Source organism: Heliconius melpomene, chromosome 17 (genome assembly GCF_056956725.1).
Source record: "Heliconius melpomene rosina isolate 202511_hmr_F chromosome 17, ASM5695672v1, whole genome shotgun sequence".
Taxonomy (NCBI): domain Eukaryota; kingdom Metazoa; phylum Arthropoda; class Insecta; order Lepidoptera; family Nymphalidae; genus Heliconius; species Heliconius melpomene.
In genome coordinates this window covers 10,985,105-10,999,896 of record NC_140405.1, presented here as the reverse complement: position 1 = coordinate 10,999,896, position 14,792 = coordinate 10,985,105, and the positions used below count along the sequence as shown (strand labels likewise).

Genomic DNA, 14,792 nt, shown 5'->3' with positions numbered 1-14,792 from the left:
GTTCCCTTCTATATAATATACACAAAATCCAATTGAGCATGTTACACAAAATTATAAACAGAACAGAACAAAATTATAAATCCTATTTTAAAACTAAATATTACCGTATCGTACGGTAATATTCTTTTTGGCTGTATAGAATGTTCTCTTTACATAATAAATTATTAAGAACTATGTTTTGACATTACCGTTGTCAGTTGCAATATTGACAGTTGACAAATCATATATTTTGTAATTCGGTGTCAAAACCACGTTTTTAATTTGTGGTAATTGTTAAATAACTATACAATTTTATTTTTATTTTATATTGTGCAATTGAAATGTATTAAAAATGTTCAAAGTACCTGAGTGGGAGGAAAGTATTCCCAAAAGTAATGATAATTTTATGAGAACTACACCGGTATGTCATTATTTAGATTATTATGATTTATTACTTATTTTGTTCTATAATTTTCAATTCCTGGGCTTGTTAAATATTTATTTATTAAAATAGAACTAAGTAAGAACTTTAAATAACTGTAAAACTATTTTTACAATATATTTTTTCAACGTTATTGATCATATCAAACATATTTGTTTTAGAAACATAAAGGTAAAAACAAGAACAAGAAAACTAACACACCAGAGATCAAGAAACAAAATGGTTTTATAAAACCGGGCTTAAAAGCAAGAAATAATATAAAAGTGAAGTCTAAGTTGAAGTTGGCAAATAACAAATTTAAATCTATAAATAACATTAGCCATCCTAGTCTAAGATCTCCAAGAGTAAATGACAAAAAACGCAACATAAAGAAACAGAAAAAGGAGTTAATACAGAATAATAGCACCAAAAATGAAAAATCAAATAATTTAGATAGCAGTATAGTATTAAATCATTATGATACAGATAAACTAGATGAATTAATTCTAGATGCGAAAAAGAAAAAACTAAATACTCCCAAAAATGTTGATATGGAAGAAGCCTTGTTTACCGAGAATAAAGAAAAAAATAATCATAAACAACATCAAAGTCCAAGTATTGAAAAAAATAAGAATATTGATGCTGCTAAAAACATTGTTGTTAATGGGAAAGTAAGCAAATTGAAAAAAAAGAAAATAAAACAAATTGAAAATCCTAAACTTGGTGTGGAGAAAAATACCAACAGTCATATAGTAATTAACAAAAACAGTGTTGTTAATGGAAAAGTTAATAAATCCAAAATAAAAAAAGATATATCAAAAATGAAAATATCTGAATCAATTAAAAAATCAGAACCTGTAGAAGAGAAGAACTTTGTACAAAATACTGCAAATCAAACAAAATTGAAGGCAAAACGCAAAAAAGAAGCTTTTAAAACAATATTGCAACAACAAAGTCATAGAAATTCCATAAATATTAGCAAAACTAGTACATTAAGAGAAAGGATGTTAGAAAGACTAAAAGGTATTCTCTTTAATTTATTTTAGCCTCACATATAGCAGGGTACAGTAAGGAACCTATAGGATTCACAGTTTAGTATCAAAATAGCACATATTATATATAGTGACAAGAGGCACAAGCATACAACTGTACACAACCATTGTTGTGGGTTGAATTCCCTCTTGAGGAATAAAATATTTAATAGTTTTCATTTTCCTCAGCCTGGTAATGAAGTAAAGCATGATGTTGAGTTGTGCCACTCCACATGCAATGCTTCAACAATTCGGAATGTGGAGAATGGAAGTGTCTTAATGGACAATGGAGTCTCTTAACTTTAGGTTCCCAGTTTACCTCTGCTTGCAAGCCTGCTATGTACAGTATGTAGCTTGAAGCTAAAAAAAGAGGGAAAAAAAAAGAAGAATTCTTGCAATTAACATGTCTATTTATATTTTAGCTGCAAAATTCAGATATTTGAATGAGAAGCTCTACACTTCCTCCGGAACAGATGCTAAACAACTCTTTCAATCTGACCCTGAAGCATTCCAAACATACCATGAAGGTTACCAACAGCAAGTAAAGAAATGGCCTGTCAAGCCTCTCGATGTTATTATTCAGAGGATTCAAAAAATGTGAGTGTATTTATTATTTTTATCTATCTACCAGTTTTACCTGTGGCTTTCTCTGTGTTCTCAAATAGAAATATCTGAAATTGATTAACTGACCCTGGCATTAATTTGGGCATTTCACAATGATTTTTTTTACTCATAACTAACAAATTGCTAGTAAACATACTAAAGATATTCATAGTATTTCTATTAAATCTTACTCGACCTGTAAAAGAAGTAAAGATATGCCATCTATATAAAAGAAAAGGTTACAAACTTTTACCTACATACAGATGCACTATCACATCACTGGATAATCAATTACTTTGATGGTTCATGAGGTTTCTTCAAAAATGAAAATGAAAGAATTATAATAATATGGTGCAAGAGTGAGGACCAATCAAACATTGTCATCTTTGTTAATGAACAAAGGACATTGAAAAGCGTGAGGACCTCCCGGAGGGCATGTAATTGATGACTGCAGTAGGCGAGGCAAAAGAAATATTCAATGATAATACTGCTTAACACTCTTCTTTCTGATTACTCCACTAGGCATAAATCGTATAAGTATTTCGAACTCACCAACAATGTGTAAAACAGAAATTCACTTAAAGTTGATTACATGTAGTACACTGTAGAACTAGAAGTAAGAGATACAACAGTGAAATCTTTTTATTGCGCTCGTATAGACTTCTTGTTATAACGCACATTTAAAAGATCCTTTTTTGGATAAGCTACGAAAATGTGCTGAGGAAATTATAAAACCAAATCAAAATCGGTGATTCCAAATTTGTATATAACTTAATATCGCAAAAATGTCGTTTAGAAGTGTTAGCCTTTCTGCCGTCGATAAATTGCTTGACTTGTAAAGGTAATTGAAATTACCAATAAAATTGATTATGATTATGATAAAGTGGTAGAAAATAGGCCTTCTTAACTTTCCAACTTGAAATCGTCGTGGCGCAGTGGCACAGTGTGTAACTGTAATTTTGACAGTTTTTGGTTCGATTCCCGATTATAAATAGACTTATTTTTGGGACATGATGGCTGATCATGAGAGTTTCAAAATATGATTGTCTTTTAAAATACTCCAAAAGATGTGGATATCAGTTTGCAATGTGTTTATGTAATATTTACTTTTGGAATTTAATTAATTACTTAGGTAATGTTTGAATGTATGATCTACAGTTCGTAAGATGAGTCATGGTCACCCGAAAGTGTGGAATGCTGAACATTACAGAAAGATAAGAAAAGTAGTGTTTAACCTGTTTTTAAAACCATTTTATGAATCCTCCAGGCCAAAATCCCACACAATAGCCGACATGGGTTGCGGAGAAGCTGAACTGTCCCAGCGGGTGCCTCATACAGTTAGATCCTTTGACCTGGTCTCCGGGTCCTCAAGAGTGGAGGCCTGTGACATGGCTCATACCCCATTGCTCAGTGGCAGTATGGACGCGGTGGTGTATTGTTTAGCATTGATGGGTACAGATTTAGTCCAGTATTTGGTTGAAGCCAATCGGGTCTTGAAAAATGGGTGGGTAGTTTTTTTTGTTATACTTTGTAGTAATATTTTATGACTTATTATTGTTTTATAAAATATTTAATTAGTCATAAGATCATTTGGCATTCAAATGATTCAATAAATATTAAAAAAATACTGTATATTCAGTACTGTTAAGAAATGATTGGTAATATCAAAAATATTGATCTGTCTATGTATTTTTTTCATTCAAAATAAAAATAATGTACCAATATTTATAAGATTATGAATGAATTACCAAAAAAGAAAATACTTCTTTCATTTTCAACTATTTAATTGATATTCCATTTTTGTCCACAGTGGTCATCTTTTAATAGCTGAAGTAGAAAGTAGATTTGATAACGTAGAGGCTTTCACTAAAGAAGTACAGAAACTGGGATTCACTCTCAAGAAACTGGACAAAAGTCAAAAGGTGTTCTTCTTCATGGAATTCACTAAAGTGCGGGAGGCACCCGTGAAGAAAGCCAAACTACCTTCATTGACTTTAAAACCCTGTATTTATAAGAAACGGTGAATGAATCTATGAAATGTAAATAAATGAAATGGATATAACTTTATTTTTATTTTCCCTAAACCATATTTTTCATTTTGTATTTTCTGTAGGCATAGAGGTAATATTTAGAAATTAATATTCCTTTCATCAAACGTAAACTATTTCTATAATAACTATATTATATTTTATTATTATTACGTTACTATCTATATGCATACATAAATATTTTTCTCAGATTTACACTATCACGCATACAATAGAGTAGGCCGAATAAACCTCCACTCCCTACGCACTACCGATTTTCGATAGATTGTGTGTTGTGTGACGGAACTCAACGATGCGCTTTGCCTTGTTACCGGACTGAGAAAATAATTAATGCCCTCGAGCAGGAATCGAACCCATAACATCAACACACCGGCATATAAACTTTAAGATGGTTTCTAAAAGGATTTTACATTAAAAAAGTTACAAAAAAATATGTAGAAATATTTATTCATTTTCAAATTACACTAAAAAAATAATTACATTATTTTTACAGTTACAAATTTAAATAACATAATCTCAAAAGTTCAGTCCGTCCATCACATCTTCAGCTTCGGCCCGCAAATTTTCTACTTTTTCTATTAGCATTACCTGCAAATAGCATTATTATTATCAAAAAAAAGGAATAACTCCTACTAACTAACTAACTATATTTTGTTTAAGTAAAAATATTCAAACACTTGTTTGGAAGTTTACACTAAAAGTTACATTCATTCATAAGCAAATTATAATATTTATGGTAAAATTTTACAATCCAAAAAATATTTACATATCATCAGTGAGTACAAAGACTTATGATACTACAAGCAACTATATCTTGTATAGACACACACAGACACATACCACTTACTAATAATACATACACACACACTAAAATCCATATTGTATATTTTTTTATTTAATTTAGCTTCACGATGTATTACACATATAGCACAGTAGGCAGAGGGAACTTGCCTTAAGCAGGCAGCAGGTTCCCTCTGCCTTAAGTAGGCAGCAGGTTCCCTCTGCCTTAAGTAGGCAACAGGTTCCCTCTGCCTTAAGTAGGCAGCAGGTTCCCTCTGCCTTAAGTAGGCAACAGGTTCCCTCTGCCTACTCTGTAAGTACACGACGAAGCGTAAAGAAAGATATGATACACACACACACAGCTACTAATGACATATATACATACACTCGCAAGTACAGTCGTGACACACGCACACGCGCACACACTCACCCTGGCGGCGCTGATGAGGTGCTGCGCGGCGGTGCGCGACAGGTGCTGCACGGCGGCGGCGAGGCGCGTGACGTCAGCGCGCGCCACCTCCTCCACGCTCCTGTAGCCCGCGCGCACCAGCTGCATCGCGCGCGGCTGTTGTGTTGGAAATCATGTCTATGTTATGTTGATGTTGGTTTTTAGCTGTTGATAACTGTCAGGTCAGTTATTATGTGAAGTCAGTTAAATATATGGGAAACATGTTTAGGGAATTTAAGTCTACTATACCCTTGGGATGTGGAATTTGAATACAAACCAAAAAACAGCCTACATGAACATCTTGGCGCAGAGACACGGCGTCTGATTGTAAATGCGAAAGTTATAGGTTCGATTCCCACTTAAGAGAATTAATTATTTTCGTTTCCTTACTACACGCAGCGTTGATTTCCACCGAACACGCAATGTCTTGAAATAAATACTTGAGCAGAAAGTACTAATAAAGTATCTTAACACAAATTTCCCATCAACCCTACTTGTGGTATACATACACAAATCCAATCATAAAAATAACAACCACAAAATACCTTTTTAACAGCCGGCAGTTCCATCAGCTTGTCGAGTCCGGGTGTTCCGGTACTGCGCAGGCGAGGGGCCAACTCCCCAAAGAGAGAGGCGAAGCCCCACAGTTGTAGGCCTTCGCAGAGGGTCTGAGCACTGGTGGCGCGGGATGTGACCGTTGACAGTGTTTGTTGAATCGTGCCACGTCCTATGTTGTACCTAGGTTCCAATACAGTTGGGATGTAAAGATTATTTTTTCTTTTTTTTACCTGTACCCGGATATAGCATAGTAAGCAGAGTCAACTGAATGTTACCTAGTCTTCACACTTTTCCAAGTGTGCTGTAATCATAAGCCACTATTATCTCTGAGATTGATCTTCAGAGCGATCTGGAGATGCCGTTTTAATAATTAAACTATGAATAAAATCAATAGGAAGGATAAAATGAATAGGAGAAATAAATGTCTCGACACCAGGTTCCCACTGCCTACACTGCTATTTGCGCAATACAGCGTGACGCACACTTTTTTATTGATTTAATAATAAAATTGTTAATAATCCTCACTTCTCAGCCACCGCGTGAAAAGGAACCTGCCGCCACAGATCACGTAACATTAATGCTACATAAAATCTACATAATGTACTTTCTGGAATATTCTGAAAAAGAAAAAAAATAAGTGAATAGTTTCATTTATGATTTTATGCACATATATGTGAAATATATGAACATCCCCACATTTTAAAACTAATATAAATATTGAATCGGCGGAAGGTGGAATACGAGGCTACAAATAGCTACGTAGAGACCGCAGCGTTGGGCGCTCCGTTCTCTCGGGCTACCCTGCTAGGGATAAAGCGTGAAGCTATGTGTGTATGTATGAATGTAATATAAATATATAACTTACAGTAATAGGTTTTCCAGTGACCATTCTAATAGCATTAACTTCGGTGATGCCGAGAACTGCTGCGGTCCGGACTCCTTCTTCATCCAACTGACAATACTGATAATTGACTTACATTAGTTATGCTTGTATTTAAAAAGTTACTATACAATTTAATATGGATGGCCATTTTATAAAAATATTGTTTTAACAGAAATACATCATTTGTGAAAATTTCAACTGTGTTACTATCACTGTTCATGAGTTAGAGCCTGGTGACAGATTGAAGACAGACAAACGATCGGACAGCGGAGTTTTAGTATTAGGGTCCCGTTTTACACTTTAAAGATTTAATATTTTTTTAAAAATCCAAATAAAAGTCAAACTACAATAAAACATACCAAACTATAAAAATGCCTATAATCCGGCCTAACGCCAACATCTTGAGGAGTCACCAAGAACAGTAGGTGTAATGCACCTTGCATAACTAAGCTATGGGAGGCCAGTTCTAGATCTTTTAGGAATAAACGAGCTGTTTCTAATTCCATGCAACCTGAGAAAAATATATAGATTTTATTGATTTCGGTAAATATATTGTTTTGTTTTATTTTTTGTGATACGTACATTGGGAACATACAATAAAAATAAAAATCAAACACTTGTATACATGCTATCACTGATTTTCTTTCAACATAACAAATAGTACAATTTTGATATCTTAAAGAAGAAACAGTTTTTTTACTAAACTACAAAAAAATACTATCTTATGCACAAGTATATAATTGAGAATCTGGTGTGTACGACAAAAAATAATAATTTAAATGGTCCACTTAATTATAACAACAACAATTAAATGAAAAAAAGGAACAATTAAAATACAAACATTTTTCAATCGCTAAAATTAATTATATTAAAGTCTCACTTCTATAAAAAAAAGTCACACCACTAAGATTAAAAAATAAATAAAAAAGTTACCTTGTATAGCAGCATTCCCCAGTTTGCTGACTACTAATTGTTCTATTGAACCTTCTTTTGACATTTCTAAAGCTCCGCTTTTTATCAACGATTGTATACTATCTTCGCAAATATCTTCCATTTTCTCTGGACTGAAATTAGTTTTTTCAAAATTGAAAATAGAAGTAAAAAAATGGAAATGTTTAATATTTGAGATATTGTATAAGAGTTGTTATACAATTGTGACAGTAAAATTTTTTAGCAACACACAGTTTGTTGAATGATGGAACGCAACGCGATTAGAGCAAGTTATTAATTAATACCAAATATTGCATATACTATATCCAGACAGTCCAATTTCAGATTCCATACTCTATTAGATCGTTATTCAGCAGTTTAGGTTCAGTAGTTTATTATTAAAGATAATTTTTCATGTTTTTCAATCTTCAAATTATGTTGTTCAATCATTTTTCTTATAAATAAAACCGAATTACATAACAAAAATAATGCTCACCCATCCCCAACGGCCAAAAGCGTACAATCCATCACTTTTTTCAATCCACTCTTCGTATTAGCGAGTTTTAGTGCCACAGCGCTCAGTAGTAGCGCCGAAGCGGCGGGTCGTAGCCGGGAGGTCGCTGGTTCTAGTCCCGAGCCGAGTATACGACGAACTTCCGGCCATTCGCGTGGATTGCAGAGGAGGATGCTTTCACCTGTTAAGTCGGTATCGGTATTCAACACCGCAATCTATCTTTCCAGAGCGCGGAAATGAAAACAATTCGTTCCCCTAAGTAAGGATTAGGGTCCCACTGCGCCAGCGTTTCAGTTATTAAAATATTTGTTAAAAAAAGACTTATTTCATAATTGAATTCAAGAGGTTCACTTTCAAATTGTCATAAAATTTTTACATACAAATTCGTGAAACGAGTAATTTTTCAAATTTAGGGATATTATGTAGTTTATATTCGACGTGTATGATTTAACAACTTAATACAAATTTACGGCCGCCCTGCTTGCCATCTGGCAATAGGCGGCGAGGGGGAGGGGCGCGTGGGCAGGTCGACGCGTAGTAAGCGCCGTCACACACGCACGCGCACACACTCACCCGCGTCACAGACGCCGGCGCGGCCCGCTCTGCCCGCCATCTGGCGGTAGGCGGCGAGGGGGAGGGGCGCGCGGCCCACCCGCGGCGCACGCACCACCACGCGCCGCGCGGGCAGGTTGACGCCCGCCGCGAGCGTCGACGTGCAGCACAGAGCTGATATGACACCTGACCTGTGACAGACATATGTTAAAAAGGGAAATGAATTATTTTAATTTCCTCGCTCTCATAACAAAACAAAGCGTTGAGTTCCGCCACTCAACTGCAGTTACTTGAAAATTCACCGGGAAATGGAGAATGTAATGTCGTAATACTAGGGTCTCTCTGCCTATTATGCTGTGTGGGATACAGCGTGTAGATTAATCATAGCCTGATGTAGGTTAATCATAGCCGGAATTAACAGAAAAATCGTTTAGCACCCTTAGCACCTGCCAGTGGCAATCGAGGATTAGCAGCTCGATTCACGCTGTATCCCGCACACGGCATGATAGGCTGAGGGAACTTAGTGCTAAGACACTCTGTTGTCTACTTTCTGCCGAATTCTGGAGACATTGCGTGTTGAGTGGCAGAACTCAACTCCACGCTTTGCCTTGACCACAGAGCGAATTGAACTGGCCTCTAAAAATGTTTTTACTATACAAATACATAACCCAACACACCTAAACCCCTGCTCCAGCAGCCCCCTCTCTTCAGCACCAAGTCCAGCATGATGAAAGGCCACTCCGAACCTCACACTCCTCACTAACTCTGTACTAGCGCCTTCTGAACGTAATGCTTGAGCCAGTTCTACACGTTCGGGAACACGGTGGTTTGTCATTTCCCTAAGTATTAAAATATTTTTTTGAAGCTATTTACATATAATTTGGTATCTAAGGTACATTTTTTAACTTGAAAATGGTTACACTAGATTCCCTCTACCTAAAATGCTATACAATGCCGTATACAATGAAGTTAAAATGTAGTACAAAAAAAAAATGATATCTAGGCAATTTATAAGTTAAGTTATAAATCCACCAAAACCAACTTAAAATTGTTTCATTTTTAATTACATTTTCCTAAATTTTCTACCCATAATGAGACAATGCAACACCGCACTATATAGTCAGATCAACAGAATGAAACTGAAATCAGAGAAGAGAAATAGGACACCAGATAAAGAATAGTGTCATTACAGAGAAGCATGTAGGACTCTAACTTAAACATAGTGCACTAAAAGTAGTAGTGTAACCGTTGCTAAAAACAAAAATAAACAATAAACCTACCGTCGCTGTACATTACATAACAAAGCTGCCACATTTTCACAATTTCTTTTAGTGGGACAGAATATTAAGCAGGAGTCTTTAGGCGCCACCTCTGATACTAAGCCGCCTAAGAAGTCCGGGTCCAACGTACTGCCCGCCGCAGAGTACTGTAACCATACATATTTTTTATGTGATAACGTCTTATAAATCGACTAGCGGACCTGAGCGGCTTCGCCCGCTTGAACTATAGGAATATCAAATTACTGAGTTTCAAAATTTATAAAAATCAAATTTAAAATAGAGTTAAAATTATTCAAAATTCGTTCTTTGTGGGTATTTACATTATGAAAATAAACATATGTCCCAAACTCATGTTTCTACCTTCAGCGGTTACAGCTGTGCGTGCGTCTATACCTCAGTCAGTGGGAACTTCCCTTCCCTTTTTATATTTATAGATGTACGCAGGCTGAACGCATGAAAAAGTTTAACTCATTGTCACGTTCCGCCTGAGCCGAGCGTGGAAACGAGAGCGCGAAACAAATGATAGAAAGGCACGATCAAGCTAAACGTTCATTATAGCTAAGTAAATAATAAATATTTGAATTAATGAGTGCCAATAAATGTTAATTTATCGAAAAAAAAATAAAAAAAAAATTCAATTGATAAGAGTATGTTATTTTTTTATTCTTAATTAATATTAGGATTATTTCTTTTCTAAAACACATATAAAAAATAAAACTAACATCAAATTCCAGCTTCCTATCAGGTACAATCTCCAAGCCGTCTTTCCATATCATCTTATACAATGTATCCCCAAGTTTTACATACTCAGTCAATTCTACAGGTCGAAATTGTTTCTCAAAAATGTCTGCATTTAGAAATTTAGCTATATCCGGTAAATTGCCTATCGTTGCACTCATGCCGACTATTTGTATGCCTTCTGTGGACATTATAAATAAAAATTAATATAACAATAATTAAGAGGGTAGCAGAGGCAATTATATATTAAAACTTGCAGGTAATTAAAACGCGACCGGTTAAGGATTCAATACTTAGTTGAAAACGTGAAATATTTAATATTTTCATTTCCTCAGTTCGTTAACAAAGCAAAGCGCTGAATAACGCCACTCATGCAATGCATTCAGAATTCGAAAAGTCGGAAAATTAAGGTAATCAAATTTTACTAGATTAATAAATGTTAAAAGGGTATATCCAATATAGATGAAAAAGTCGGGTAAGTATTAATTATAATTTTAAATAGCATTACAAAAGACTTTCTATATTGATAAAAAAAACTTTGATAGTTGTTGTATTCTTATAAACTTAACTTACTATTAGCAAATATAACAGTGGTCAATAACATTTCGAGAGTGCTCCCTCGCCCGGATTCTCCTATCAAATGCAGCTCATCCACCTAAAAACAAATGAAAATTGAAAGTAAATATCTATAAATATCATATGCAAAATCATGTTAATTGGCAGTTGTGATGAAGGAGTACTGCATGCAAATCTAAAAGCGACGGTTGCGGGATCGATTCCCACACGGGGGAATAAAATATTCGATATTTTCATTAATCTTCACTCCACTAATGATGCAAAACCCGGTGATGTGTTGAGTGAAAGTGGGGAATAGAAGTATATTTAACGGAACGGAGAGTTAACACTAGGTTCCCGGGTTCTTCCTAGCTCCCCTGATATGTGAGATGCATCATGTACCTAAAAAAAAGTTAATTACAATTTTTTGCATATATAACTTATGCATATTATGTATATGCAACAATATATAAGATTGTAGCTCAACAGAATTAAGAGGTAAAAAACACTACTTACAACTATCAATCCAATTTCATCTAATCTGTTCAATTCAATTAAACTTCGAACTAAAGCAAGCCCTTTCTCAATGGTGGCGATGTAAATACTGTTCTTTTTGCGTCTTTTCTTTGGTGGTATATGACCTTTGCCAGCAGCATATTCTTCCACAAGGAATTCTAGTTGAAGGGCAAAGGGAGCTAAAGCCCATATCTATAAAATGTAAAAATGTAAAGTATTGATATTATAGTTCAACATTTCAATAAATTTATCTAATTTTTTTCTATGAGCCCAAAGAGATTAAAAAATGTATTTGTACTATGTAAATAAACTTTTTTTCTTACAGTAGTCAGTTAAAATATGTTTTTATAGTTTACTGAATTCACTTCAATAACTAATTTCTCTTTCTTTTTAATATTGCTGATTTAGATAGATTCTATTGTAAAAATTAAAAAAAATATAATATATTTACCTTTTCTTGTACAATTGCAACAAATGGTAAAATAAACAAGGCATTTTGCTTTCTATTTACAACTTCTCTTAACATCAGTACTTCAGCCACCAAAGTTTTACCCCCACTTGTTGGCAGTGCATATATCAAGTTTCTTCTTTCCCTAATTGATTTTAAATTTAGACACTCTTCTTGCCAATCTTGAATAAAAACAATATTATGTTATTCAATTTATAAATAAACTAGCGGACGCGCGCAGCTTCACATGCGTATTTAAGAGTGAATTCTAATAACCCATGAAACATGTGTTCAATGAAATATTTTTAAGAGTCTAAATTTGAAATTTTATAAAAATCGGTGGCGATTTAAGAATTTTCCCATACAAACTTTCAACCCCTTATTTACACCCTTAGGGGGAGAATTCTAGAAAACGATGAAACACGTGTTCAATTAAATACTTTTAAAAATCTAAATTTCAAATTTTATAAAAATCAGTGCCGATTTAAATTTTTTTCCATACAAACTTTGAACCCCTATTTCACCCCTTTAGGGTAAAAATTTTTCAAAATCCCTTCTTAGTGGATGTCCAGATTACAAAAGTAAACTTTTGTCCAGATTTAACGTTTCTTCCATCAGCGGTTACGGCTGTGCGTGCGTCTTACCTCAGTCAGTGAGGACAAGTCCTTTTATGTATATAGATAAGGACTGCGTGTTGAAGCAATGTGACAAGACATACTATGTCATGAATTCAGACAGCAAATGGAGGACAGATTGTCTTAACAATATTGTGTCTAAGTTTATAATATGTTTAAAAACATACTCACCATAAAATTTTTCAATATTCCTATAAGTTTTAAATAACCCTTTAACAATTATAGGTAACCCGTAAAATGTGTTACTATCATAATTAACTTCATGTAAACTTGATTTAGATTGTTCCTTTTTGCTTTCTTCCGCAGCAATAATACCACTTTCTCTTATATCTAATAAAAATGAGTCTTTGGTTTCAAATAATGTACTTGTGTCATTTTCATTATTAATATTTACAATAGAATGATGTAGGATATCGAAAGTCTCTTCTATCTCGTCTCTAAATAACTTCTCACATCTTGATGTTAAGATACTACTACTGATTTCTTTTTCGTGTTTATTCTCTAATTTAGGTTTCTTACTAACCTCCTCATCTTTATTTATATTTTCCTTAGAAGTATCGTTTTTACCCGCTATAAAAGAGTCCCAATTCTCCACATCCTTGAAGAAACATGATTCAAAAGCACCAGGTGTACACGGTATATCGTTACCACTACTTCCAGAATCACATAAATATTCTATTTGATTGCACGGCAAAGGTGGCGATTCACATTTTTGAGGTACAAGTGTGGAACTAACTCGAGAATGTAAAGGAGTGCTGTTTCTAAACGAACGGTTTACATCTTTGGTCAGACCTTGCAGAGGTCTTAAAGGATTTCTCAACCCAAGTCGACGTCGTTTCGGAGTTGATAATTTATCACTATCCTCATTTATCAAACTCATTTTATCATCAAAATATGTTTAGATTTACAGTTCAGTTTTTAATTTATGGCGCTTCGGGCGTGCCATTTGAGCACCAATCACTTCGCCAATGTTTAGATTCACATTATTATTTAATTTTCTATATACATAAAGTGGTATTGTGTTTTTAATTTAAATATGTTGTGACACTTTAGTCTTGATGATTTGACATTGACAGCCACAAGCATAATCACAGAACACAAATACCTATAATATGACAATATTGTTACAGAGTATATAAATGAAAATTTTCAACCATACAATCTCCTACGCGTGTTCTCCATAGAGCGTGACGTTGGCGAAGTGATTGATGTTCAATGTGTACGCTTAAAACGCCATAATTTTATGAAGGAAAGGTAAACGGTAAGAGTAGTTGAGGGAGAACTCGGTTGACCTTCGAAAATAGTATCAAAGATACTTTAGGAAAGTCACGTAAAAACACTAGGATTCCCCGGAGGGCATGTATGAAAAGGTTAATGACAGTGGACGAGGTGAAAATGAGGCGACGAGATCTGATTATCTTTTTTAGCTTCTGGGAAATTTGTGTTAGGACACTTTTTTCCCACTTTTCACCGAATTATGCAGACATTGCGTATTGAGTGGCAGATCTCAAAGCCGCGCTATGCCTCGCTACCAGAGGGAATATATTAGATATTTCATTTCTTCGAACGGGAATCGAACCCACAAACTGTCGCGTTTACATGGTCACACGTTTATGCCATCGCCACGACTGGCCTCAATCTGTTAATTTGTGTATATTTACATAGTTATCAACTATTAGAAAATGGAAAATTATAAGTTAGAGTAAATCAATATTTGTGCCAATTTTTCAATATAACAATAACATTTAAAAACAGTTCTCTTTCTACTACTATTTTTATATTCATTCACAAATTAACAATATTAGAACGACTTAAAAAACATAATGAGCTAACCTATGTACTAACGAATTATCATGAGGTCATAGCTATTTAT

The 14,792-nt window shown here is 34.4% G+C and overlaps 2 protein-coding genes across 5 annotated transcripts; one reads left to right on the top strand and one right to left on the bottom strand.

The window, feature by feature from the left end:
- The first annotated feature begins 198 nt into the window (after positions 1 to 198).
- Positions 199 to 4,096, top strand: LOC146530263 (uncharacterized). Its single transcript, XM_085200399.1, has 5 exons — positions 199 to 400; positions 583 to 1,423; positions 1,854 to 2,028; positions 3,302 to 3,538; positions 3,845 to 4,096. The coding sequence occupies exons 1-5, from the start codon at positions 332 to 334 to the stop codon at positions 4,056 to 4,058; spliced, it is 1,536 nt and encodes a 511-aa protein (XP_085056525.1). The 5' UTR covers positions 199 to 331; the 3' UTR covers positions 4,059 to 4,096.
- A 417-nt stretch (positions 4,097 to 4,513) lies between these two features.
- mus301 (mutagen-sensitive 301) lies at positions 4,514 to 14,001 on the bottom strand. Of its 4 annotated transcripts, XM_085201235.1 has the most exons (16): positions 13,091 to 14,000; positions 12,288 to 12,466; positions 11,837 to 12,028; positions 11,339 to 11,420; positions 10,750 to 10,946; positions 10,028 to 10,173; positions 9,425 to 9,586; positions 8,769 to 8,938; positions 8,178 to 8,376; positions 7,685 to 7,815; positions 7,111 to 7,262; positions 6,734 to 6,829; positions 6,394 to 6,485; positions 5,856 to 6,048; positions 5,293 to 5,427; positions 4,514 to 4,670 (listed from the first exon to the last, which is right to left on the bottom strand). In XM_085201235.1, exons 1-16 carry the CDS (start codon positions 13,797 to 13,799, stop codon positions 4,599 to 4,601), a joined length of 2,907 nt encoding a protein of 968 aa, XP_085057361.1. In that variant the 5' UTR covers positions 13,800 to 14,000; the 3' UTR covers positions 4,514 to 4,598. The 4 variants fall into 4 exon arrangements, with proteins under 4 accessions (XP_085057361.1, XP_085057363.1, XP_085057362.1 ...); XM_085201236.1 differs by lacking the exon at positions 4,514 to 4,670 and having other exon boundaries at positions 5,339 to 5,475; XM_085201237.1 differs by lacking the exons at positions 4,514 to 4,670; positions 6,394 to 6,485.
- Between the last annotated feature and the right edge of the window lie 791 nt (positions 14,002 to 14,792).